General features: G+C 32.1%; 1 protein-coding gene across 2 annotated transcripts; it reads left to right on the top strand.

The window, feature by feature from the left end:
* The first annotated feature begins 5,948 nt into the window (after positions 1-5,948).
* BAC2 (Mitochondrial substrate carrier family protein) lies at positions 5,949-15,151 on the top strand. Of its 2 annotated transcripts, none has more exons than XM_089419121.1 (2): positions 5,949-6,301; positions 14,036-15,151. In XM_089419121.1, exons 1-2 carry the CDS (start codon positions 6,065-6,067, stop codon positions 14,720-14,722), a joined length of 924 nt encoding a protein of 307 aa, XP_089275247.1. In that variant the 5' UTR covers positions 5,949-6,064; the 3' UTR covers positions 14,723-15,151. The 2 variants fall into 2 exon arrangements, with proteins under 2 accessions (XP_089275247.1, XP_089275246.1); XM_089419120.1 differs by lacking the exon at positions 5,949-6,301 and adding an exon at positions 11,063-11,914.
* The last annotated feature ends 10,919 nt before the right edge of the window (positions 15,152-26,070 follow it).

Below are 26,070 nucleotides of genomic sequence, written 5' to 3'. Positions count from 1 at the left end.
AAACACAAAATTACCTATTTGTCGTAAGTAACTTTTTTTTATTTCATATATATATATATATAATCCCAAAGGAACCTAGTAACCCGCTTCCATGTAGATACCAGTGAAGTAAACATTTATGAATTGTCCTCTTATCTCTAAACCAGGTCACAACTGAGTGATTTGAACATTCCATCTCTTGAATTGTCCTCTTATCTTTAAACTGGGTCACAACCTAGGGATTTGAACCTTGGATCTCTTAGTTTTAGACTCAAACAAGGGATTTGAACCTTCCATCTCCCAATTTGCTTAAAACTCACATTACTTCAATCACCCATTAAGCTATTTGAACCTTCCATCTCCCAATTTTCTTAAAACTCACATTACTTCGATCACCCATTAAATTGCCCCTAACACATTTTTAAAAATATTTTATTTATTATTTACTTATAATATTTTTATATATATATATATATATATATATATATATATATATATATATATATATATACATCTGGAACAATAAAATAATTAAGTATCTTTCTTATACTAGAATGTAAAAAATACATAATCCTATTATTTTTTTATTCATTTTCATATGTTATTTGTTAAATCACATTGAACACTTAAAAAATATACTTCTCTCTTATACTAATTTACTAAACTCAACCTAGTTATATTAAAAAATGATTAAAAACACCTTTTAATATAATTAATTAACTCAATTAATTAATTCATCTTCATTAAATAAAATATCTAAGAGTATAAATACATAATTAAAAATGATGTAATTTAATTAATAAACAAAATAGCCGATTTTCCCATCAATTTAAAGTTTACACTATTTAAGTTGCAAAGTGAATAATATTATCTTCAGTTCATTAAGTTCATTAAGACATTTGTACTTATTCATTTCCTTAAGTGAATAATATATCCAGTTCATTAAGACGTTTGTCCTTATTCATTTCCTTAAGTAAGGAGATCATGCAAGAAAATTCTTCCATATCTTGTTATAAATATATAGTTTAGGTTTCCCAAAAAAATGATTTTGAAATTCTTTGTATATATTGACAGTTAATGAGTTTAAAATCTAAAAAGTTTTTGAAATTAAATAATAATTATTATTATTATTAAAATTAAAATTTATATTTGATTAAAATTTACAACATTTCATTATTAAGTCACGATTTGATTTTTTAAGAATTTGATAATAAAGTTTTTAATAAAATTACGATTTTTAATTATTCAAAATGTGTTTTCAAACCTCTAATTAATTAAAAAAAATATTTTTAAATAATTAGATTTTACAAATTACATAATTAATACTTATAATACTAAAATACACTTTAAAAATACCTTTAAATAGTTATATAACTAAACCAATAACACTTATAATACTACAGAAACACAAAAAAAAACCCTTAAATAATTATATAACTAAAACGAATAGTATTAAAAATAAATCTTACCAAAATTTAAACAAAATTATCAAAACATATATCCAAGAAATTAAATAATTAATTTACAATTTTTATCCTTATATAATACTTATCCCTATTTTTTGAACTAGTTTTTATGAGAAGATCACAACTCATTGAAGTGGCACAAGTGTCAAAAGCCTTGGTCTTTTTAGATACGAATCGGAAATGCACCAAGGACTCTAGAAAGTAATTTGGTAAAGTATCTCAGACTCTTAAAAAAAAACATTATTTTCTAATCAACTAGGTCATTAAATAATGGAAAACTTTATTCTAAACGAGACAGTTCCATAAAAGAAGAGATGATAATGAATGATCTATAACTGAATCATCCACCAGATTGGATGGTAAGGGATCTCCATAAGTTTTTATTTTTTTAATGGAAACTATTGCTTTTATAGGTGTGTGATAGTGAGGGATCTCTACAAGTTTTTATTATTGTGATGGAAACTATGGCTTTAGGAGTGCCATTCTTAAGGCACGCCTCTCCACTTACAACATGGCAGGAATAAAAAACATACAAAGTCCCCACACTTACAAGTTAAAATGCATTAAAACATACAAGGTCCCAATAACCCCATAGGCTTTATTTAATTTAAATAAAAATGGTTAATTATTGAAAATAAGTTTATTTAATTTAAATACAATTAATTATTGAAAATAGGCTTATTTAATTTAAATAAAAAAGTTAATTATCGAAAGTAGAAGGCATGAGTGGAAAGTGGAAAATGACTCAAATCTTACTAGCTAGTAATAATCTTCATATAATTTACCCATTATGAGATTGTTTTCAAAGTTAATTAAGAGTTTATTATATTTTATTATAATGAAATATTATTAATTTTGATTAAATAAAATAATTAAAAATTTATTATAATTTATTATGAAATAATAAAATATTATTAATTTTGTTTAAATAAAATAATTAAAAATACTTTAAGAATTAATAGTAATAGATTTTTTTTGAATAAAATAATATTTTTTTAATAATTATTAAATAATATTAGATTTATATTCATCATATTATATAATATGATATTTCGCTTTTTAATAGATAGTAATACTTAAAATTAAGATTAAGTAAAGTAAAAATACAACATATTACAAATTCATTTTTAATTATTTCATTTAATATAACAAATATAAACAATATAACACATGTCATGCATTGTAAAAATATAAGTGTAAAGTGCTTCATATTTTTATAATTAAAAATGACGTTTATGGTAAAACCTTAAATATAATAGAATGTATAGTGAAAGTTTTCACAATTCAACATGTCATATCTTTTTGGTTTAAACTACTTCATAATTTTTAGTTTGATTCATTTTACAAATTCCCTTATCCTTGAGGCAAAACATAATGAGAAAGCAAAAAATGAGTGAACAACTTGAGTTTTTGTTTTCTTTCTCAAAATTTTGTATGTTATATGTAGTGAAGTGATTTACTCAAATTACATGAGACTATTTTTTTTAACATAGTTTAAACTAAACAACATGTCAACTATAAAAGTGTCAACTCTACTATCTATGGTATTTGATAATTGTGTTTACTCATTATTTTCTTTCTCACTATTTTTCCCTCTAGCGTTGAATGAAGTTGTTTACTCGAAATGCATTAGCCTATTTTTTTAACACAATATAAACCACAAAGGTATCATAAAATGATGTAGAGTCTATTAAAACCAAAACCAAGGTGTACAATAAACTCACACTACTAAAAAAAATAGTGCACTTCCAAAATAATTGTAAAGTCTATAGTGCACTTGTAATATAATTGTAAAGTCTATAGTGAGTTTCCATACAGGCACATGGAGCCAAAAACATTCATAAGATTCATAAAATTATTGAAATATTGGAATCATGGACACATCAAACAATATGAATTTTTTTACTTGATTTATGTTTCCATCTATCATTGTTCAACTTGAGATTAGGAAACATGGCTTCCCATCCATTATTAGCTTGATCATGTCTCTTCAGGGGGTTTCTCATTCTTAAAAATGACTACAACAAGTGTTTGGGAACTTGTGACTCTATGTCTTGATCCAATATTTCTAGGTTAATTACTACAACACCCTATTAAAAAATATAACCCACCCTACTAGCTACTTAAACTCTTTATCAAACAATGTGACCCACCTTATATCATTACATGCTTTCAAAGTGTTGAGATTTCATAAAACAAATTGAAGGCTTAGAGATGCAGGAAGAGGCCACATCTTAAGGTAATCTTAGAATACTATTATTTCCTAGAATGAGATGAAGGAGACTATGTCATAAGTCAATGTGAAGGTCCGAGAAGGGTTGAACCTAAAAAAAAGGATTGTGCTCAATTTTTTAGTAATGCATGCATGCTCCTAAAATATATTGCTTGTGTTCTCCTCTTGCACCAAAATTGTGTAGCATCTTTGTACGAACACCGAGATGCGAAGAGGCTCTCCGCTCATGGCACAGGGAGTCCTCTCCATTATTCCAACAATACATCAAAATAATTTTGTCAAACTTAATCATTATAAGTAGTTATATCAAACTCAATTTTCTATACTTCCATAGTAATTTGCATGCAACGATCATGGGAAGCAGTTACATTGAGCTCCACTTTCTATATATGCATATTTTGTATACAAAGGTCATGATAAATATTACTATACACATTAAAAACTTACTTAAACGCTAAACTTCATCATTCGTCAAAGAAACCACATCAAATTCCACTTTATGTACCACTTAGTGATTTGCATGTAACTAGATTGTGAAGTCCCAACTACATCAAAGTTTGTTTTATATACCCACATAGTTATTTGCATCTAACTTGGACATGAAAAGCAACTATATCAAGACCTTCAATACCTACAAAATGATTAGAATGTAAACATCATTAAAATAAACACCAACTTCATTATTCATGAAAAGTTACATGACACATCGACCTATCTTAAATAGTTAACTTCATAGGTCATGAAATGCAACTACATCAATCCCCACTTTCTATGCTTAGGAATGATTTGCACATAATCCTTAAGAAAAGATGCTAAATCAAGTTCCATTTTCTATATTGACACAATAATTTGCATGTAAATATCATGATAGGTACTCGCATTAAGCTTTATTTTATATGTTTACACAATGATTTCCGGGTGAAAGTCATGAAAAGCAACATTTACCATGTTTAGCTTGCTTAAGTATTTAATTTCACAAAGCACCACTACATCAAGCTCCACTTTTTATACCAACACAATGGTTTGCATGTGGAAGTCATGAATTATTGCATACATTGAATTTGATTAACCATTTAACTTCATTGGTAATGAAAAGTAGCTACATCAAGCTTGGCTCCCAGAACAATAATTTACATGTAGAAATTATAAATGCATTATTTAAAATATTGATTTGGCTTAACTATTTAACTTCTTAATCCTAAAAAATAACCATGACTTATTAGACCTAAATAGTTACGCCAAACTTGACTTATTAGACCTATAATTTGCATGCAAAGTATTTAAATTTTTACTTAAATTAATATCTAAAAATATAAAAATAAACAACCAAATCAATTTATATATTTAATTAAATAACTATATTTATAATTTTTATATAAAAATATATTAATATTGAACTTATTTCAAATCTATTAACTATAATTTATATATATATTTTTAAAATTTAATTATATTATAATTTTTCCATTACAATTCAATTTATAAATTACTTATTATCAATATTAAACATCACTATCCTAATAATAAAAAATAATAATATATTACCATATTTTATATTCTCGCAATCATGCACATGTTACACCTCTGCTTTCGGTGAATAACAACAACTTAACCAACACCTTATCCATAATCTTTAATAATACCTAAATTCCTCCACCACATATATTATATAAGCATTAACAATACATTTATTAATACATAATAAATAATATTACTCATAATTTCCTATAATCCAATAAACCAAAAGATAAGATGAATTTAATAATATCCACAAATAACGCCCGTGACCAACCTGAGAAGAACGCCGAGCAAGCTTAGCATTTCCAAACCACTCACAAAGGATTCTCGAGTGGTCCTCCTCCTCCCCCCTTACTGACTTCCACCTTCGCATGTGATGCCAGATTCCATTGTTTCAAATCACTCACCATCATATTTAACAGTGCAATCCAACATAAGTGCAGCACTGCATCGAAGCCACGTCCTTTACCTCCATTAAAACGCAGATAAAGCTTTTCCTATGCTTTGGGAGGAAAAATAGGCATATCCATGATTGGCTGCAGATTGTTTTAACAGTGGAGAGATTCCAAATTTTACATACAGTACGTGGCTTTTGAGGCCCGTCACGATCATTAATAACAGACCAGACATACGTGATTGCGAAATTGCTGCACCCTATTGAAAGGCTGAGTCAGGAATGTTTGTGGGCCATTAAAGTTGCAGGTGTGAAGCTGAATACAAGAAGGCATGAGATCCGCGCCCAGCGTTGTGGAGGAGATATTTGAACACCGTAGTGATTGTTATGGGGTTGGCTTTGACAGAGAATTGAAGAGAAAAAAATATATGCAGGTCGATCAGATTTGGTACGTGAGGTACAGACACAAATTAGATGGAGTATCTTGCAGGCAGCGGGGGACGGGAGTTTGTTGCAGGCGGGTTCGGAGGAATGGCGGGCGTTGTTGCGGGGCACCCACTTGATACTCTCCGGATTCGTTTGCAGCAGCCGCAGCCGCCGATGGCGGCGCCGACTTCGGCTCTGAGGATGGCGCAGAGTATCGTGAAATCACAAGGCCCTTTGGGTCTCTACAGGGGCATGGGGCCTCCTCTCGCCACAGTTGCCTTTCAGGTCAGATCCTTTGCTTCAACACTTTTGTTACAGTTGTGAAAAGCTGGTTTCGTTGTATTGAAATTTTGTAATTCTGGTGTTTGAAATTGATTTGCAAAAATTGTTACAATGGTGAAAAGCTGGTTTCGTTGTATTGAAATTTTTAAAGAATTGATTTGCAAGAATTTCGCTCTTATCTTAAGAACTAATATATTTTTATATATATATATATATATATATGCACTATAAATTTAAATAAAATTTAAATGGATTTTGTTTCTAAAAAAATTGCATATAAATATGAATGAATTGATTTTTATTTCTGGTCTAGATTAGTTATATGATATTTGCATGGAAAAATTTGTTTTTTATTTAATTATAATATGTTTTTCTAATAAAAATTTTCATAAAATTGTGAATTTTAGTAATTTAAAATGTATATTTAATGTATTAATAAATTCAGTGTCTTAAAAAATATCTAATATATAAAAATTTTGCAAAACTACACAACTTAAATTTATAATTTTGAAATTGTTTTTAACTAATTAATATAAAAAATATCAAAAATCTTTACCACAATAATCATTAAGAAATAAAAAATCATCAATTTTCTATCTCTATTACATAATTTGATTTTAATTTAATATCTCTTTAATCTATACTTTTGATTATACATTCCAATTGATTAAAATTTATTAAAATTAATAAATATGAATTATAATTTATTAAAATTTTAAAATATATGAATATGAATTATAATGTAGAATTTTCAATTCTTTGCTAAAATTTCCTTATTCTTTTTGTTTTTCATTCTTCATTTTTTTCTCTTTTATATTTTTTTTATGTTTCAAAACAATTCATTTCCTCTCTAATCATTCTTTTTATTTTATTATTTATTCTATTCTATATTTTTTTGTTTATTTTTATATTTTATTTAAACAATTAATTTTCTCTTTAATCATTTTTCTTATTTTATTATTTATTCTATTTTGTTTTGTTTTTTTTTTTTTTATATGCAATTTTTTCTATTTTATTTATTTTCTCTTATTCTTCGTTAATTTTTAATTCTTTATTTCTCTTGAATTTATTATATAAGTTTCCATTTTTTTTTTCCTTTCTCTCTTTCACATCATATCCCATAACAAATCATATCCATAAAAAATCTTATTGTAGAACAAAAATATTAATATATAAAAATAACTACTATAGATAATTATCAGAATCCTCACCTATTAAAACCCTACCACAAAAATCTTTCACAATATTTTTCATTGAAAACCATATATAATGCGGTATTTTACTATGTTTCTCGTTGAAATCAATATATAACGAGACTCGCGCTTCATTCAACTGCCCAAAAAAATTATTATGATTAAATGGTATTCTTGAAAAAAAGCTTAAAAATAAATTTAATTTTCAATATAAGTTATTTTTAATTTGTAAAATGTATTATATATATATTAATACACTTTTGCTTGGCTAAGATCGGGATAACATTGATGTGAAGTCCATTTAATGGTTGAAGTAGCATTCTATAGCAGCCAAGAATTGGTTTGACCTTAGTTGGTTTTTAAAAAAATTAGGATTAGGCAACTAAGTTACTCACGTTCTCAGTCTCTCTAGTTTCTTAATTTGATAAACTTTTTAAAACATCCAATTATAAGGTAATTTTTTTAAACTTCAAATAATAAAAAATAAAAAAGAAATGAAATTATAGATATGTAAAAAGAGAATATGGTTGATTATAAAAGAAAGTACTGTTATATTTTATTGAATTTTTTTGGGTTTAAATATAATAAAATATATAAATTATAATTTTTTTTTTTATGATTGTGGTGAATCTTTAATTTTAAAAAATTATTTGGAAAAGATTTATTATTCAATCACAATGTTGGTTATTATTAATATTAGATATTCAAGTTTTCTTGCATGTTCGAGTATGTAGGAATTACTTGTAATGATTTTCAAAGATGTTTAAATTTTGCCACATAAAATAACATGTCTTTCGAGAATACAACCTAAAATAAATTCAACTTGTTATCTACTTCTCAAGCTATGCCTTCATAATTATTAAATTTTAATTTAAAACAAATAAAAAATACATATTTTTTTAATAAATATAAGATATTGTTAAATAAAACTAACAATTAGAGATAATGAATCATTTAAGTTTTTTTACGGAAAAATTTTAAGAATATGAACAACTGTGAAAATCTACAATTTCTTATTATGAAAGCTTTTAGATCACTTATTTGGAGAGATTGCAACAAAACAAAATACAATTTTATTGGTAAATTTATAAAAAGGAGAGAAAATGATATCATTATATGTTTTATATTTATGATTAAAAAATTATTTCTATATTGTTAGATTTTAAACTTTTGTAACTCATAATGTAGTAAGCAAGTTTTTCGGATTAATCACATTAGAATTTGGTCGATGTTTCGAATCAGCTAATGTGATTCACCTTTGTCACAAAGATGAACCACATTATCTGGGTCGAAACGTCGAGTAAATAATTATAATGTGATTAATCTGAAAAACTTACTATATTTCTATATTATTAAAATTATATTTAAATTTAAATAATTTATATGTAATTATTCAAAACAATTTAGTAATTAAATAAAAAAAAATTTTCGTTATTTTTTTAACATTGTCATTAATAGAATATAATGACCTCCTCAATTTTAAGAAATATTATAAATTTCATATTTAATTTATGCCCACTTAAATTAATATCCAATATTTATTGTTAAATATAATAATAATAATAATAATAATTATTAATATATACTTCAAAATATTATCGATGATATCTTTCATTAACATTTCCAATTTATCTATATTTTCGTATTAATTATTCTATAATACTACTTTGCACCTAGAAATACAAAAAACACTGAATTAATGATCCTAATATGAAGCTTCTCTAAAATTAGGGAGGATCCCAATCACATTACCAAAATGGAACCGATCTTAAAATTAGGAAGGATCTCAACGACATCACTAATTTGGAATCATTAAAATTAGGGACCACATTATTAAAATGGAAATCGAATATTTCTCTGAATCCGAGCTTAACTAAAGTGCGATCTTAAAGGAGAGTTGCCGTACCGTAAAAGCATTATTTTGAAAAAGCAAAAAGATAAATGGAGATAACGACACGAGTATGGACAAACCAGTGAGTACTGTCTTAATCTGCGGAAACAACAAAAATTCCTTAAACTCAAAAAATTAAACCCATATTTTAAAATCTAAAGAAGTTGAGAGGTGTCAATGTAAGGGAGGATAATTTGTTATTGCGACAAATACTTTTTTAATTATTTAATACATGTGGAGCCTATATAAATATTTTAAATTAATTTATTAATTAAATAAACGAATTACTGCAAATAAAGTCAGTGTCGTCCTTAGATACAATTAACTTCCGTATACAAGTCACTGTCCTCGTTACGTGTACAAGTCTTTCTAGAACTCTGGATGGAGCTATAAATAAATAGTTTAAAATATATAAATTAGCTTAGAAAATAATATAAATTTTGGTAAGATTATAATAAAATTTAATAGAAATTTTTGAAATTTAAGTTATAGTTGTTAAATTTCAAGATTTTGGGGGTGAGTGGTTCTTGATGATGTTGAATCTATTTCCACTATCAATTTCTAGATTCAAACACTCCAACATTATGATCTTTTGAATATTTTTTTACTAGATTCTAGCAAGAAATGTGTTGTTACCGCATATTTGTGATCTCCATCGACAACACCGAAATAAATTTATAATATTGTTCAGTGAGTTTAGTTAGGTGGTAAAGTCAATATTGTTATTTTTTTGTTATGTTTAATTTATACATGTGATATTTTGAAATTATAATGAATAGTTTCACAACTAATTTTGTTATATTGATAAATTTTTAAAATAAAAATATGCATATTTTTTATAAAAAAATAAAATATTTCTCATAAAATATATAATATATTTATTGAATTAAGGTTTCTCTGATCTATATCAAATTTGTAAGATAATTTTCAACGATAATCATATCAAAATTCATTTATCCACCAGTTTTAAATAATATATATATTTTTTTCCTTCCAATTCAAAATAATAATTTTTTAATAAATATATTATTATTAATTTTTTTTGAAATACACCTCATAATTTATGAAAACTACATTTGAAACCCTGTGAACTTAATTTTTTATTTGAAACACTTTGAACAAAATCAAATTGGTTGAACAAATATCAAATTGATTTGAGTGTAGAAAATGCCTATGTAAATGAGTGGCCCATAGCCATCTCAACACCTTTTCATGGAAATCCACCTCAGATACCATATGGAAGGGATCTTATCAACTTTTCATGGAAATCCACCTCTTATCACCTTTTCATGGAAATCCAACTTTATGGAAAATAAAAGTTCACATGTACAATCTGATTGGGATGCTTATTTTAAAACTAATCTTTAATATGTGTTTTATTAAATTTTAAAATATAATTTTTTATAAATTTATAATTATTAAAAAATTAATTAAAAATAATATTTATTTTAATTATTAAATAATTGTTTGTTTTATAAAATAGTTATTAAATATATATATTTTTTTGTAATAAAGGATTTAATTATATATATAAATATTGTGATTTTAAAAATATATATTATTCAATCTGAAAATACTTTAAATCTCAACAAATAATTATTTTAAAAGTGCTTTAGATCTCAAAATATATATAATCTTGAGATCTCGACATTTATACCTAAAAGGCACTTTAGATCTCAAGCATTAAATTGTTTGGTAGCGAATGCATATTATTTACCGCATAAAAATATCCGAGCTCTCAAATCCCAATCCGGATTCCTCTGTACTTGAATCTGAACACGCTTTGTACCTGCACGGACTTCTATATTTTGGTGTGGGCAAACATAGGAACCATAACTTTCATCTTTCCCCGGAGAGAGTTTTACAGAGAATATGACCACGCAATCCAAGCAATGGTGGCAGGTTTGTCAGCATAAACAGCCTTAAAGGTCAGAGACTCAGAGTCCTGCGTTGGATTGAACACAGACTCCAAAGTATTTGCGGGTCTTTTAAAATTGAAACTCTAAGAGTCCAAGGTGCCTTGCTTCCTTGCAAAAAGCACAGTATATCCTTTGATGTCATTAATGTAGATTCTATCCTGAGACCTTGGGAATCAGCACAGGATTCAATCGAAAATTGAAGATTGTGTCGGATTCCATTCATCAGCCCCTGTTACGAAGGATTTTAGAATACCATCTGTTGTTTTGGACTCCAGGTTTTGTTGTGGCGTCGGATCTGTACTGTAAATAAGAGCATCAGTTAACAGGGGATGAGAGTTGTGGGTGGGTGGATAGAAAAATGGAGTTCTGGCCTGAGTTCCTTGCAAGCAGCTGGGGGCGGGAATTTATTGCAGGTGGGTTTGGTGGGATGGCAGGTGTTTTTGCAGGGCACCCTCTAGATACTCTCAAAATTCGCTTGCAGCAGCCCAACGTGGCACCACTGGCAAGGCCACCACCCTCGGCTCTAGGATTGTTGAAGAATATTGTGAAAACAGAAGGCCCTTTGGCTCTTTATAGGGGCATGGCGCCTCCTCTAGCATCTGTTGCCTTGCAGGTAACTTGTTATCTCCTCTGCCCAAATCAGTTTTTAGTCCGTTTTTTTCTTCAATGGGTTTTCTCTATCCATTCGTGGTTGCAAAATAATAACAGATACATTACTTGGATCAAGCAGAGGAATCTGAGTTTCCCCTTCCAACCAAAACAAGAAAAACCAACGTGTTTACATTTGTTGGTGTATTGGATCTGATTGATTGTGGTAGGATGTAAGGGGTCTATTTTCCCTCTTAGTGGATTCATTGTGGATTAGGGGATGAAAAGGATCAGAGCATCAACTATTTCATGTTGTGCTACAGTTGAGTCAGTTGCATTCCTTACTGCATATGCAAATTTGCACAGTGGTAATGGTAACGTTTATTTATCATGTTGGTATATTACTAGATTGTAGATGATTACATTATTTCAAAATTTGGCAGCATAAAAGTCTCAATGATAATTCAATGGGTGGAGTTTTCATTGCTAAATACTTTGCCAATTGAGAGGTCACAGTCAAATCCTCTAAATCCCATGGATTGGCCACACGGTCAAATCCTCGAGCAATTCGTCGAGTTTCTGTTGCTTACCAATCGAAAAATCACAGATCAAATTACCTTACCAATTGAAAAATCACAGATCAAATCCTCTAAACGCCTTTGGAGTTATGCCCCAAGGTCAAATCCAGTAGACGCCCTTGGGATTAGGCAGGCTCTACCATAAGCCCGACCACATCAGACGGCAAGTAAACCACAATTGAAAAAAAACAAAATTCTGCAGCATGCATTGAGAACGGAACCTAAAAACTTGAAACCTGTTGTCTTTGGCAAATTGCGTGATGTATACATTTGAAAATTTCAAATAATTATTTAAAAAATACAGAGCAGACCCTTGGAAGCTCGTTTACTGATAAATTTCAAATAATTATTTAAAAAATACAGAGCAAACCCTTGGAAGCTCGTTTACTGATAAATTTAGAAATAAGGTGGACCATAACCTTTTAATACAATTAAAATTTAGTTATGTTAAAAGTTACTTATAAATAGGAATCTGTTTGTTTGAGGCTCCATAGATCTTATGTATTTCATATATTAGATATAAACAAACTGTAACATGTATTATAAAGGTCAATGTCATTTTATATATATATATAGATTTAGATCGGGTTGAACTAGGTTGTCTTTGGTGTTTTGTACAAAAATTGAGCAAATGTCTAATTATATACATTGGAGATATGTCAAAAAGCCAATTCATGAAAGCCATAAAAATTTTCACTAGTTGCCACATTCTTTTTTATATTTTTCCATGTAATTGTAAGACTGGTCTGGTTTGTGTCCATCCATTCACCAGAAGAGACAAAAGGTAATGAAATAACTGATTTAATACATTCATATCTAAGTTCCAGACAGCAAATCCCCCTTTCTTTTTGTTGTATATGGTGGTCTGGTCTGAGTCCTTCCAGAGCAGACTTGCACTTGGGCAAAGGAAGTTGGTTGAGCCTGTGCCGTTGGCACTCAATCATGTTTTGTTCATTGTAGGTTATATAGATAGAAGCCAGAGCTCAAGTTATTTATGCCGTTTGGATGTGCTGAATGTCAAGATTTATAAGGCAATTTGTTGACCTACTGCTGGCAAATATGTTACAGGGCATTGCCCATTCTTCAACCAGGCCTATCCATGGACGGTGGGTTGTGTGTATCACAAAGAAGATATATGTGGGGATTGGGTTCACAAACTTTATTGCCTTCACATTTTAAATGGATTTTTTCTCTTCTTCCATGCTGTCTCTTTATGCAACTTTCATGCCAATTCTTATTTTTTATGCAACTTTCATGCCAATTCTTATTTTTTATGCAACTTTCATGCCAATTCTTATTTTTTATTAATTCAGTCATTTATGGCAGTGCTTGCGATATTTATAATTTATTTTGTTGAAGGTATTTTTAACTACTTTAGTTGAGGCCACTCCAATGACCAAACTAGTGAGTGTATCTTTCTGTTTTACTATTCAGAAGTCGTCCTTTCAAAACGATGAAAGATTGGGAGGCTGTTTTTGTAGTTTTGCATTTTAGAACTTACTTGAATCCCCTGTTCTGTTTGAATTTTGAAGCATTAATCTTTATTTGTTCTCTCCGTGCGGGTGCAGAACGCTGTAGCATTCCAAGTTTATGCCGTTTTATCTCGCGCTTTTGATGGTAACCGCAAGAAGAATGAGCCACCATCATATAAAAGTGTAGCACTGGCAGGTATAGGAGCAGGGACTATACAAACTGCAATTCTTACACCTGTGGAGCTGGTCAAGATTCGCTTACAAGTTAACACAGCTCGAAACCCTACTTCAAGCTCTGTTAAGATTGGTCCCATCAAGGAGGCAAAAGGCATCATACAAAGAGAAGGGTTGAAAGGCCTTTATAGAGGACTTGGTATTACTGTACTTCGTGATGCTCCTGCTCATGGTGTCTACTTCTGGACATATGAATATAGTAGAGAATGGCTTCACCCAGGTTGTCGGAAAAGTGCAGAGGAAAGTTTATTAACAATGCTCACAGCAGGCGGTTGTGCAGGAGTGGCAAGTTGGGTAGTTTGCTATCCATTGGATGTGATTAAATCCAGACTTCAAGGACAAGGTGATGCATCTCCCAAGTACGCTGGGATTGTTGACTGCTTCAAAAAGAGTGTACAAGAAGAAGGACTTCCAGTCCTCTGGCGAGGCCTTGGAACAGCTGTGTCACGTGCGTTTTTGGTAAATGGAGCTATATTTGCAGCATATGAACTCGCATTGCGTTGTTTCTTCCCAGAGACACCGGATCAGGTGCTTAACACTGCTGGTTAGCTCTGCGAGGGACAGAAACACTAAATTTCAAATGATCTTCATGGGGAAGAATGATAATCAGTGTATGGAATACAGTGTATTCTTTACTGTGTGACGATCCTTTTAGTAATGTAAAATCTTGTACTTTCATATTGTTTAAGAATGAAATATCTGTTGCATTTTCCAAAAGGGAAACAAAAACAATATATTTTCAGATGGGGGATATTATAGAAGCTTCAGATGTGGTCCTGGAGTTCTTCAAGGAGGGAGTTCCAGTTCCTTTTTCATGAGTTGGGTATCAAAAGCTTAGCGTTCAAAGGTCATCTATGATTTTATTCATCATATAAAAGTTGTGAATTTGCCATAAAGGCATGATATGTAAATTTTTTTAGTTTTATATTCTCTGAAGATTAACATTGCCTATTCTTAATTTATGGTCTGTTTGATTTAGCCTATTTTGGTTTTGCAATGTACAAATTTACCATCTAAGGAGCTCCTACACTGGAAGACCCTACCTTACAAGATTTCCCACAACATGAAACATACTCTGCAATTTTTTTCAAAATCAAAATCCGCGGTGTGAACAATCAAAACCGTTGCATAGAACACAAAATTGAATTTTTTATTTTACAAGCCTTTAGAAATTGGGGCTACTCTTAATTCTGCTACAAAAGTCTTTAATTCAAATTATAACTGAAATTACAAATAAGTTTTGCGGAATTGAGAAATAATTGTAGCTTGGGATTGTATTGTGGAGTAAAGAATATATACAGGGAATGAAATTGGTGTGCTTGACGAAAGAAAACTGGAATTCTGGCTGGATTTATTTGCAAAGAAATGGGGTGGGAGCAGATTGCGGGTGGGTTCTTAGTGAGGGTGGGTGTTATTGCAGGTCACTTGATACTGTCAAGATTTATTTGCAGCATTGTATGGTGAAGGCATGATCAACCTCAGTTCTTAGATCTGACAGTAAAGGAGGTCCGTGGACTCTTTTTAGGAGCATGTAGCTTCCTCTGGTCACTTTTGCCCTGCAGGTAACTTTTTCTTCCCCATAACTGAATCACTTTTTGGTTCTTTTCTTAATGGGATTTTCTGTATTTAATTCTCTTTTTATCTGTCCCTGCTCTGAGATTAGTTTTGGGCCTGGAGATGAAAAGAAAATCAAAGCATGCAATTTGTGATTTCTAGGTTATATTTGAGTCAGTTGCATTCTGAACTGCATAGGAAAATTTGCATAGAGGTAATGCTTATTCATCATTTTAGTACATTATAGATGATCACACTATAAGAGAATCCTGCAGCTTGGGCTAATAATATAATCTGAAACTTGACATTGGTTGGCAGGTTGCCTGAGTGATAATTAGAAATTTCAAATATTTACTTGTAAAATTGAGAACATCACTTCGAAATTCATGTATTGCTTAAGTTTGAAATTATGGTGGATCCATAGCCTGTGCTGTACCACAAAATTAGTGATAGTAGATCAGATGATAAATGCTCCCCAACACACGCATAGGTGAATTACCTAATACATGCTATATATTTATCTAGATTGAGTTGAAACTTGGTATATTTGGTACAAAAGTTGAACATATGTAATAATGACACATATTGCAGTTATATGTGTTTGAGAGCTGTGACAGTGCCAATTTATGAAACATGGCAAAAAAGCCAGATTCTCTCTTTTCTGGGTATAATTCTAGTTGTTTCCTTCCATTCACAGTAATAGCCAATAGCCAAAAGTCAGGGAAATAACTAGGTATAATGAAAGTTTTGTCTAAGTGCCCAATATCAACTCTTCCTCCTTTATTTTGTGGAGGATGATCTATTTTAAGCACACGCTGAGAGGGATTGAACCAGAGTCTTTATATCTCTTGTGAAAGAGCGAATCAACTTTTAGATTTATATACGTATATTCTTTGATCTAGATATAAATTATATAAAGCAACTAGAAAAAATAATTTTTATGGTTAAAACATTTCAAATAATCTCACAATTTTATATTTTAGACCATTTTCAGGTATATTTTTTGGTCAATTTTGTTTAAATTTCAGCAAAGATTTGTTAGAATTGCAAATTTAAGCTATGTAAATTACACAATCCAAGTGTCCAAGGGGATTTTCAATGCATTAAATCTAGTTATACATTCAAAAATGCAATTGTCAATAAAAAATTTCACATGGTGTATATATAGAGAGATTACCACCAATCTATCAAAAGCACAGAGAGGAAGCACAGAGAGGGATCAAATCTCTCGAATGCAAACATTTTTTTCGAACTTTGCACTATAAAAGCACGTAGTCTAAAGAGTCGGAGGAATTGCCTGGAGAGTTCTGGAAATTCCGGTCATATTTAGAGAAAATTCGGTAAGGATTTTTGTAAATCCAACTTATAGTTGTTAAACTTCAAAATTTTAGGTGTCTTAGACGGTTTTGAATCCATTTCCAACATCAAAAACACAATTCAAACACTGCCTCTATAAAATGTTTTAATTTTTTTTTTTCCCAGATTCCAATCACTTTGGTGATCCGAGCAATTCCTCCTCCTCATTAGGATGACTCCCTATAAAAATGATTTACAATTCAAAAAATTTAATCCCTTTCTATACATGCTAAATCCTTCTCCAGACATTGGACCAAGTATGTTTGGCACTCGATCAAACTCTTGACATTCGTGCTAAATACTTCTCCGGACATTGGACCAAGTTGAGTCTGTATGTTTGGCACTCGATCAAACTCTTGACGATTGTTATTGTTAAATTTTACTTCAAATGTCACCAGCCATATATTTGAACCCATTCCTTTAAAGTGTTTAATACAAAATTTCCCTTTTATTAAAGATCTACAATTTAACCTTGTGTCATGTTCCATTCGTTATATACTATCTTACTACTAATATGAAGTGCGGCCTTTTTCAAGGTCCTCGAAAGGAATTATTTTAAGAGTTGTTTTAACGATGACATTTCTTTGATTATACTAGACAATCGAGTTATGTATGGAGTGTGGTGCAACATTAATAATATGTTCAAAGTCTTAGTAACACGGTAAGTGATTAGTGTTTGGTTAATTTAGTGTGATCTAAATTGTTATTTAGAATGTCAATCTGGGATTCGTAAACTGATGAAGTGAAGTGTACTATATGTACTAGATAATCATTTCTTTAGTCTTTTGTCGTTTTTGAGTTTTTTTTTTTTAGTTTGTTTTTGGATTTATCTTGCCCTAATGTGTGATGGCGGAAATGAAAGTTAAGTATGGAATATGGATGGATGGATGATGATGATTTCTACAGTGATTTTTCAAAACTTAGAAAGTGCTTAAAAAGAAAGTTTTAAAACAACTAAACTGAAATCAATTCTTAAGAGGAAGTAAATGCATTAAACAATGAACTAATGACAATGGCCCAGTATCCTTGCTGCTGAATGAAAAGAAAGTAAAAACGGAACTTAAAGCAACTCAAACTAAAAGCAAAGCAACTAATTCACACTACTTAAACTCTTCAGATCCTTTACCCTTCAGCTCAATCTACCTTGTGGGAAGCAATCATGAACAAGTCAAGCAATATGATATCTAAATGGCAAGAAATTAAATTGCATAAAAGAAACTAGTCACACTACTTTAACTCTTCTGGTCCTTTACTCTTCAGCTCAATCTACCTTATAGGAAGCAACCATGAATAAGTCAAGCAATATGATAACTAAATTGCAGAAAGGAAACTAATCACACTACTTCAACTCTTCTGATCCTTTACCCTTCAGCTCAATCTACCTTGTGGGAAGCAATCATGAATAAGTTTAAGCAATATGATAACTAAATAGCACTACAGTTAGTAATATTCTGATTTCTTGCTAATAGAGTCACTTCACTATAAAAAGAAACCATAAATTGATGAGCAGTATGATATCTAAATAACAAAAAAAATAAATAAGCAAATCACAACTTGAAAAAGACAATACTGAAATTAAACTTCAGAAAATGAAAGTTAGCAGGAAGGACAAGATGATCTCATGTGTCAATAGTTATCAAAAAGATGAAAATTTGCCCGGGCTGTCTAAGAAAACCTGCAGAAAAGCACTGATCAGCTGATGACTATAAGAAAACAGAGGTGAAAATATAAACAACAGTGAGTTAAGAAACATTAAAACAGCGTGTTATGTACAAGCTAAAGATTATGAAAGCAGAAACATAATAAAACCAAATGAAAACTTTACAAGGCTTCAGCGCGCAGGGGCCCTCTGCCACTTCAGCCAGTCAACGAGTAATCACACGAATGAACTCAGAAAAGTCTTCTCATGTATTAAAGCAGCAACATATATAAAACAATGGGGTGATAACAACAACAGTTCAGAATTTACATATCCAAAAAGCTTCTTTACAGCGTTCATCGACGCGTTATTTATAATGAAAAAGTGCTGAACTAATTAACTGAATCCTACGCTATTAACTGCGTTGCCAAAGACACGTAGATCCCTTCAGCCGAGATCTAGCGTAACTGTCATCATGTCTATTAAATCTCCGGAGTGGTAGTTGTTGGATTCAGGTTACGGAAATGATCTCCAGGTGTGCCGGTGTCTTCGTGAGCTGAGGACTGTGCCACGTAAACGTTCACATGCTCAAAACAGAGGCGTGCCACCGCTGAACTCCTTGGTTGGCTTTGCCTTTGACCCTCGTTGACCGTGACCTTCCATGGATGATTTGATTGATTTGAAGGCATACGTTCCATGTATCCGTCACCTGGAGCTTGCCCATGTGGCTCGTTTCTTCATAGGACGCCTGTAGCACAACTTTTAACAAAATAGCTACAGAATCCTGTGCTGGCTGCGGAAACCTGTGCTCGCTGCGGAAACTGACAAGTTTTCGCAGCTGCATGAACAAAAAAACTAAACCAAACAACAGTCATAAGCATAGTCAGAAAACCATGTAAAAAACTCTTTTTAAACTACAATGCAATGATTTAACAGCTGGGTGGATGAAATAAGTGGAAAAGGAAGGCTGAGAGGGTGTATAGGAAGGTGCAGGTTTGAGGCTCAACAGCTGGCAACAAATAACTGTAGCTGTCAGTGTCAAGGAAGTTGGGTTATAACCAGCATTTGCACCTAATGTTGCAAAGGAAATGCCGTAAGGCATAGTGTGTGGAAGAATATTGAATTGTGAATGGGCTTTTGTGGGCTTTTTTGAAGGCAAGGGTGGATGATTCTGAGTTTTAATTTGAGGAAGCCACGCCGAAAATCGCTGAAATGGAATGCAAGCAGCCATAAATATCCATTGAACTTGTTTAGAGACCTTTGTTTGTAGTTGGTAAAAATTGTGGAGTTAAAGGTGAAGATAAATGAATGAATCCATGCGAACAACAACTGGGTATCCATATTGATTTGGATAGGGTTATTTAAGAAATCATTATTCAAAGGGGAAATTAAATTAATATGAAGATATATTGAAAGCATGTATTATATTCATTAAAATCAATTGATTTTGTTAACAAAATATGTTAAAACCCATTGACAATGAATTGGTTGTGAGAACATAAACTATCAAAATGGTATTTGATCTTGAAACATCCTTTTTTAAGTTTGAAATGGAAAACACAAATAGTTGTGAGGACATAAACCATCAAAATAGTATTTGATCTTGAAACATCCTTTTTTAAGTTTGAAATGGAAAATACAAATAGTGAATTGTAACATCCTTTTTTAAGTTTGAAATGGAAAATACAAATAGTTGTGAGGACATAAACCATCAAAATGGTATTTGATCTTGAAACATCATTTTTTAAGTTTGAAATGGAAAATACAAATAGTGAATTGTAACAAAAGAGGTTCGAGGAGGAATATAATATTCTAAAGAACATTGTGCTTGTCATTCCATATTTGAAGTTGTATCAAAACATGTTGGAGGCATCGAAGACCTGAAGAAGCAGTAATGGACCTGCAAAATGCATATTTTGTTAGAATTAGTAATATGTAAATCAGTTGTGGAAATTTATTAGTAATAATTTGAAGGTGAGGTGTGTTAAAATGAATTTGGAATGAATGGAAATGAAGTTACCTTTGCTATGGGGATTTATATGTTGTTAGTGGAAGATGCATGGTGAATAACGGCATATTGAACACCATTGGAGGTCTATGCGTAGTTGGAGATGCATTATTTTTGCTTGCCATTCTACTTGTAGTTGCTTAGGTATGCTATTTCTGAGTCCATGTGTCCTGTTGCAAAAGAAAGAAAATGTTAGAACGAGATGTATAGATAATATAAAGACATTCTAATATTTGGATAATTATTAATATTGATTAAAGTTGGTTGTTGTTGAAAGATATGAAAAGTATGTTATGAAATAGAATGAGGTAAATAAATGGAGGAAACCCTTTGTTGATGTTAAAGTATGGGTTGGGGCAGATTATCTGGAGGCGACATTGAACGAAGAATTTCTTCTGCGTGTTTTCTGTGAGCAATGTTTTTGTTGTCCTTCATTTTACTGTAACGATCGAAACTGAATGCGGGGCTAATCCGGAGATCTTGTAGAGAAGGTACTCTTGAAATTGCTGTGAATGTGAGACCTTGATGTTCTGTTTTTCCAATGTCAATTGTTGCTTTTGGACGTGTCATACCTTGAGATTTATGTATGGTTAAAGCCCAAGCCATCTTCAGTGGAATTTGTGCACGTCCATTTCTTTTTACTGCCGGAATAGGCAAGTGATTGGGGTTTCTTTCATCCCAAGGAGGCTCGATGTATTTGGGAAAATCTACGACAACAAATGTTGGAATTTGTGGTGGTGCAGCTGATTCTTTGTAAAAGATGGTTACAATTTCTTCGAGGGAACCATTAACAAGTCCGGCTGAAACCCGAAGGGTGGAAGTCAACATAACTTTTTCGCCATTGCATAGTAATACAATTCGCTCAAGTTGCCCGTCTTCTGAGGAAATGTTGGAATATGTGTTGTCATCTTCAACAATGGATCTTGCGATAGGAGTGTTTAGAGATTTCATCGTTTGCTTATTATGGACCATTGTTTGAGCATTTGTGGGGAATAGATGCATGGAATCATGGAATGAACATATTTCTTCTTCTGATAAAAAGGAATCTGTGCGCGACATGAGTACGTTGTAGTCGTCAATAGTTGGATTTGCATCTCTAATGTTCTGGAGAATGTTCCTGAAAGTAACATGTGCGATGTTGTCGCCTTGTTGACGAAATATTATTTCTAATGTGATGACTTTGTTGAAGGTGTTCCACAGTGCGCTTCTGTGGCTCGCCCCTGCATATAGAGGTATGTCTTTGATGGGTGGTAGCTGACCGAGATCACAAACCAATATAATGGAACATCCACCGAAAGGAGTGTTTCTTTGCTGTGGAAATGCCTCTCGAAGACGTTCATCAATATGGCTGAGAAGCTTTGGCCCAATGAAGCTCATTTCATCGATTAGTATGTATCTTATATGCCTGAGTTATTCTTGGAATTTTGCAAGAGCATTACCTTCTAAGGGCATAAGATCCTTTATAGGAAGGTGCATAGCAGAATGGATTGTCGATGCTTGTATGTTAAAGGCAGCAACCCCTGTAGGGGCGAGGAGCATGATCGGTGAAGGTCTTGGGCTTGCAAGGCTTATGAGCATATCTTTGATGCAATTGATAAGGAGGGATTTTCCTGTACCAGCAGTGCCTTGTATTATCATTCTGAAAGCGGCTAAATAATCCTTCTTAGCAAAATGATTAGAAATAATATTTAGAGCTTTTCTTTGCATTGGAGATAATGTAGTAAGGGTCGCCAGGATATGTTGATGTTTTTGAAGAATGCGGTGGATGGAGCGACTATTCTCAATGAATTGTATGGCATTATTTTGTAGATCTAATGGGATAGTGGTATGATTCTAGTTATGGGTGTCATCAAAGCCACGAAGCCCAAGCATGTCAAGGTCATTTATGAGAAGCTCATTTGTAGGGTGTAATTGGGAAAGTAATTCCCATTCATTTATTTCCATGGTGTCTGGAGGATTGGTTTCATGAATAGTTGAGGTATCATCTGCGACAGATTCAATATCAGATAGTCTGCAGTGTTGATGCCAAGGTTTGTAGAATGGACGAAATGTTTGCCAATTTGTGATGAATTCTGTAGCAGAATCTCCTATATCTTGTACGATATGGCGAAAAGGTTTGTATAGCATAAGTTCAACTCTGCAAAAGTCAGTGTAGCAAGGTTTAGTTGTGGATGGTATGGAGGAGTAACGTGGTATGACCCGAACAATTTCTTTTGTAGGTCTTTGTTTCCATTTGTTTGTTTTGCGACGAGGATCATATGACCGGGATCTTGCTAATTCTATTAGTGATGTGGATTCTAGGGTAGAAGGGCGCTGGATATATGTATCTATGATGTGTGGGGATGTAGTGGAGGTGGTGTTTGTTTGTGGAGGGCGCATAAGAATTTTTTGGCTTACATTTAAAGAAATGAATGGTCGACTACATAATGTTAATGGTAATTTTTGCAGCATATGGTAGGTTTCTTGTGGTCCAATGTCACGATCAACAAGGGTTTCTGCAAGAAATTTTCGAAATGCGGATGTTGCTGGGTTAGCAATGGGTGAAGCCAGGACAATTCTACGTAGCGTGTGGTGGAAGCTTTCAGATTTTTTATTTTATTTATTTTTTATTTTTATTTTTATTTTTATTTATTTTTTGGATGCATATTTGGCGATATATTTTTGTACAACATGTATGGAGAGTACTGGTTGGCAGTCAACATTTGCACGCCAAATAGATAGGATGGTAGGGTTATGGCTATTGAGTCGATCGTCATTGCGAGCAGGGTTGTATGTTTTTTGGCCATTGGAATCAATGAATAGGGCTGATTTTCGATGTAATTCCCATGGTGCTTTATAACGACATTGGAGTGAGGATCCATTTTTTGTTAGGCATGTGCTTTTTGAGCATTTTGTGTGACGTTCAACACAATTGATGAGCTGTTCATAGTCATTGAAAGGATTGGTTCTGAAGATTTGCGGTGTGGACAATAGACAAGGGTCTCCGGGATTTGTCCAAACAATTGGTTGGTTTGAAGTTGAAGGAGTACGAGGGTTCCAAGCGGAAATATACTTGTCGAAGCACTGCCTTGTAATATCAATTGCTTTTGTGTCTTCCCAGTTGAGATTTTCCATATTAGCTGCATTTTCTATCCAAAGGAAACCATGGATGTGCGTAGATCCCCTATGTTGCCATTCATACCTGTCAAGTATGCATTTTTGTAAGATAATTTTGTAATAGGTGAGGAATGTTGTTTCGAGTTTTTGGAAAAAAAATACGGTAGAATGCATACCTGTACCAGTGATCTTTTGTCTTCAAGTGTTTCTCTAAGATAATCTCACGAAATGCTGTGAATCTATGGTGCATATATAGTGATGTTAAATGTGGGTTAGAGATAATGTTATCATTTCTCCACTTTTTTTGTTTTGCAATATTAGAAGGAAGACATCCGGGCATGATTGCATGAAGATCAGGCCATTTTGTATCAGCTACACTTAATGTGAAGAAGAACATCAGGCAACCGAGTTGAGATATCATGTCCGTTAGTTCATTTTTAGCTTTGTGCCAAAATGATCTTGTTCCACGTAAAGAGCTACCGAATCGCATGACTTGCTCTGCCAATTGCTCATCTGGAAATTGTTCTAATCGGATGTTCAGATCTTGAATAGATATTGGGAAGTTATCTGTGATGTTCTTTTTCACAAAAACCGATGCTATTGCTTGACTGCGATATCACATTATGAGATTATATATGTAATAACGAAAGCGTGGGTGCTTTCCAAATCTGTTATCATAGTAACGTATGAGATGAAGTGCATATTCATGTAACTGCACTGCTTTCATTCTTGGCTGATTTGGCATTGCAACAACCGTCGGAAAAAGGGTGGGGAAAGCCATAGAGAGTAGACCTTCTGTGTTGTATTCATTGATTGGTGATAAACCAATTGTTGGCCACTCAATTGTAGTTTCAGATTGGTGGTTTTAAGCATGTAAATAATGGCGGATTTCTGTATTTGTATTAGGTATGATGGGTACGAATGATGATGTTTGGTTTACGGATGGGTCTACGGAATCTTCGATGAGCTCATGTGGTGGTTCAAGTGAAAGGTGGACCGTGGTTTCTGTAATATTGGAATGGTGAAAGGAGGAGGAGACATCGGTGGGGATTGCTGGTAAGGATGCCAGTGCGTTGGTATCAATACGAACATTCTTATAGTATGGGTCATTTGCCAATTTGTATTCTAATGCAGCGAGTACGCGATGTTTACTGACAATGAAATCATAAGCCTTATGGTCATTACTATGATGAGTGACAATTAGGATGTCCAAGTTTTCAACATGTCGTGGCAACATGTTTGCGATTTTTGTAATGTCTTGAGGCAAACAAATTGTGTGGCCACTGTATTTATATTGGCCACCACGTGCATGTGTTACTTGCAGTATAGGGTTAACCCTAGCAATGAGCATTTATTCTATTTGTGAAAGAGATGTAAGGATAGCTGGTTGAGGACCAGGGTCCATGTTGTTTGATAATGAGAAGCGATGACCCTTTGTTTAAGAGACGCATCTGGAGCAACAATACATGTGCTTGGAATTGCGGATATGTATTCCAGGGTATGATTCAAGACAAATGGAGCATGGGCATTTAGGTGGAAGTTTATCAATCTTTGCACGAAAATCTCAATGTGCTTGATTAGTATAAACGTTGTTGAAAGCATGTGCGAAGGAGGGGTTGGGGCATTGAAGTATGGATGCATTTGTTTGAGAGGTTTGCTGAGAAGATAAAGAGTTTGATAATTGCAAGGGAGGATTGTTTTCGGGGTGGGCCATTTCAGACGAGGAATGTTGGTTTTCCTTCTGTTTTTTGTGTTTTTGACATTCTCTGATGTCCTTTTTTTCTTGATAAAGCTCACAACGACGTGCATTTATTCGTTCTTTATTTGTTGCATAACATCTTCGAGCACGTTCATTATTAGAAGAAGAATCCATTCGCAAAATTTATGGTACCTATAAGCAAGAGGGGAAAATAAGAATGTTATTTGGAGACAACAACCATGTTATTGTATGAAAGGGAAAGAAGGGTAAAAAATTTAAGTGAAAGCGAAAGAAGGGAAAAAAATTTAAGTTTTGAATAGTTTTATGTGAATATTTTTACTTGAATAATGTGTTTGAAAGAACATATTAGTATTTTTTCTTTATACATGTATATAGTTTCATGTGTAACTATAGTATCATTTGGGTGCTAATTTGATTGCTCAAGAATCACGGTGTTTTGAACGACAGAGGTGTGATGAATATGTACAAGATTCCACAAAAAATATGTTTGGAAATATTTTGTTTGGAAATTGACTATATTTTGT

The sequence above is a fragment of the Pinus tabuliformis genome, chromosome 6, assembly GCF_031772625.1.
Source record: "Pinus tabuliformis cultivar Carrire ecotype Pingquan chromosome 6, CPIR1, whole genome shotgun sequence".
Taxonomy (NCBI): domain Eukaryota; kingdom Viridiplantae; phylum Streptophyta; class Pinopsida; order Pinales; family Pinaceae; genus Pinus; species Pinus tabuliformis.
Note: the sequence above shows the minus strand (reverse complement) of the source record. Positions and strands in the feature narration are given on the sequence as shown.